At 42.9% G+C, this 2,848-nt stretch overlaps 1 protein-coding gene across 3 annotated transcripts in view; it reads left to right on the plus strand.

Moving 5' to 3' along the window:
• Positions 1-2,848, plus strand: part of PHYH (phytanoyl-CoA 2-hydroxylase) — a 37,771-nt gene that overhangs the window by 18,503 nt on the left and 16,420 nt on the right. For all 3 annotated transcript variants that reach the window (XM_032244036.1, XM_032244038.1, XM_032244037.1), the window contains exon 8: positions 1,304-1,438. In XM_032244036.1, the coding sequence (XP_032099927.1) occupies positions 1,304-1,438 (135 nt within the window). The remainder of the gene's footprint in view (positions 1-1,303; positions 1,439-2,848) is intronic.

Below are 2,848 nucleotides of genomic sequence, written 5' to 3' on the forward strand. Positions count from 1 at the left end.
TTTATTATTTATTTATTTATTTATTTTGGGACGGAGTTTTGCTTTTGTTACCCAGGCTGGAGTGCAATGGCGCGATCTCGGCTCACCACAACCTCCGCCTCCTGGGTTCAGGCAATTCTCCTGCCTTAGCCTCTTGAGTAGCTGGGATTACAGGCATGTGTCACCATGCCCAGCTAATTTTTTGTATTTTTAGTAGAGATGGGGTTTCACCATGTTGACCAGGATGGTCTCGATCTCTTGACCTCGTGATCCACCCGCCTCGGCCTCCCAAAGTGCTGGGATTACAGGCGTGAGCCACCGCGCCCGGCCAATTTTTATTTTTTATACAGACATGGTCATGCTATGTTGCCCAGGCTGGTCTTGAACTCTTGGCCTCAAGTGATCCTCCTGCCTTGGCTTCCCAGAGTACCGGAATTATAGGCATGAGCCACCATTCCTGGGTTTAATGACTTTAATGTTCTGGAAAAATATTGCTGTAACTACATGAAGATAAAGATGCAGGGGTGCACATTTTCCCCTTCGCTTTGGACTCTGTTACAGTACTGTATGGCACCAGGGCTTACAGAGGCAATGGAGTCTGTGACTCCACTCCCTAGAAATTTGTTGTTTGGGGCAAAATAGAAAGTCCTTCTGACAAGTGTGATCACCTTAAGATTATTAACTTGTGACAAAAAAAGGTAAGCTTTAATGATTGCTTTGAAGCTTAGCTCTGTTTGTAACTTTTTCTAAAATGGGAAGAACCCAGTAATTTCATCCTTACCCTCAGAAGGAAACAAGAGGGATAATATGTCAGTGGTATTGGCCTTTAAATGTCCTTTTGATTGGAGAGAAGGCGTCTGCATTATTTTCTTTCTGAAGGTATTTTTGGTTCTTTTCATAATCTATTGCCACTGAAATAACAGTCCATCCCAAATTGGACCGGTAACTAACTTTCGAGATAAACTGCCATTGAATGCGGTCCTTTTTAAGACTCCGGGATATCCATTCATTAGGAAAATCAAATGCTAAAAAAAAACTAAAGACCTCTTGCTGACATAATTCCACTCCCTCTCCCATAGATCCCTTTCGACAATAAATGTCACGTCTGGTTAACATCTTTTGAAATTTCTCAATTAACTTTTAGCTGGAAACAAAAAGAGGCTTAGCTCCAAAGAGAGTGACGCAGGACACAGTGGACCTGACTTTCCATTTAGAAATCAAATACAGAGTGAAATAATTGACTTTCTAAAAGAAAGACTCTCTGCTTGGTTGCTGGTATTCATGGGATGGTTTTCTCCAACATCAATTTGTTCACTTTGCACAGGCAATTTCCTGCCACTTCGCCAGTGCTGATTGCCACTACATCAGTGTGAAGGGCACCAGTCAAGAAAACATTGAGAAGGAAGTGGGAGGATTAGCAAATAAACTCTATGGCATTGCAAATACCGTGGACTTGAAGGTATGTTTGTCTGTAATAGCAAGGTAAAACTCTTAGGTTCTTCTTTTCTTCAGGTGCTTCATAATTCTCATACCTAATTTACTTGATAGGATAGAGTGCTTGGGTTTAGAGTTTATTTTAGGGACATCGCTGAGCCCCCACCAAAAATGACAATGGAATTTCCATTCACACTCGTGCTTCTGTGCTGGAGGCTTGAGAACTTCCAGCTGCTTTTTTATGTCTTTGTGCTGTTCAGAGGTGTGCAGGCCATCCTGTTTCACACAGGACAGTGAAGGGGAAAAAAATACAGATTTAGATGAGAGAAAATGAAAGACAAAATATTGCCTTCTGGCTGGGCATGGTGGCTCACGCCCGTAATTCCTAAACTTTGGGAAGTCAGTGCAGGAGAATCGCTTGAGACCGGGAGTTGGAGACCAGCCTGAGAAACACAGTGAGACTCCATCTCTACTAAAAAAGGAAATAAAAATACGCTGGGCGCAGTGGCTCACACCTATAATCCCAGCACTTTGGGAGGCTGAGCGGGGTGGATCACCTGAGGTCAGGAGTTCGAGACGAGCCTGATCAACATGGAGGAACCCTGTCTCTACTAAAAATACAGAATTAGCCAGGCATGGTGGCGCATGCCTGTGATCCCGCTACTTGGGAGGCTGAGGCAGGAGAATCGCTTGAACCCGGGAGGCTGAGGTTGCAGTGAGCCGAGATCATGACATTGTACTCCATCCTGGGCAACAAGAGCAAAACTGTCTCAAAAAAATTAATTAATAATAAAAATTAGGTGAGGTGGAGCATAGCTGTAGTTCTAGCTATTCAGAAGTCTGAGTTGAAAGGCTCACTTGAGCTTAAGGCCGAGGCAGCTGTGAGCTGTGATTGTACCACTGCACTCCAGCCTGGGTGACAGAGCGAGAGCCTGTCTCAAAAAAAAAAAAAAAGCCTTCTGAAGGGAGAGAAGGAAAGTTATAGATTTGGGATCTCAATCATCGGCATGTTTATTCATATAGGATAGAGTATTTACACACTAGGAAATCCAGGAAGACACCCAGAGAGCAATTCTTGAGCAAGTTTTGTTTTGGTCAATTTGTAACTGGAGTTTTATGAGAGGCCTAATTTGCATGTAGCAGAAGTTTAAGATCACTAATGTTTATCAATAACAGGCATTTGACAATATTTCATATACTGTTCTAGTTAATATTCATCACTTGTAAATTACTTAAATTTAATTAATTAGCTCTTTAGTTTGGAAGACAGGGTCACACTCAGTGATCCAGGGTGGAGTGCAGTGGTGTGACCACAGCTCACTGCAGCCTTAACCTCCTGGGCTCAAGCATCCTCTTACCTCAGCCTCCCGAGCAGCTGACACTGCAGGTATACACCACTATGCTCTGGCTAATTTTTTTTTTTTTTTTTTTTTTT

Source organism: Sapajus apella, unplaced genomic scaffold (genome assembly GCF_009761245.1).
Source record: "Sapajus apella isolate SASKATOON/1434 unplaced genomic scaffold, GSC_monkey_1.0 scaffold53, whole genome shotgun sequence".
Taxonomy (NCBI): Eukaryota; Metazoa; Chordata; class Mammalia; order Primates; family Cebidae; genus Sapajus; species Sapajus apella.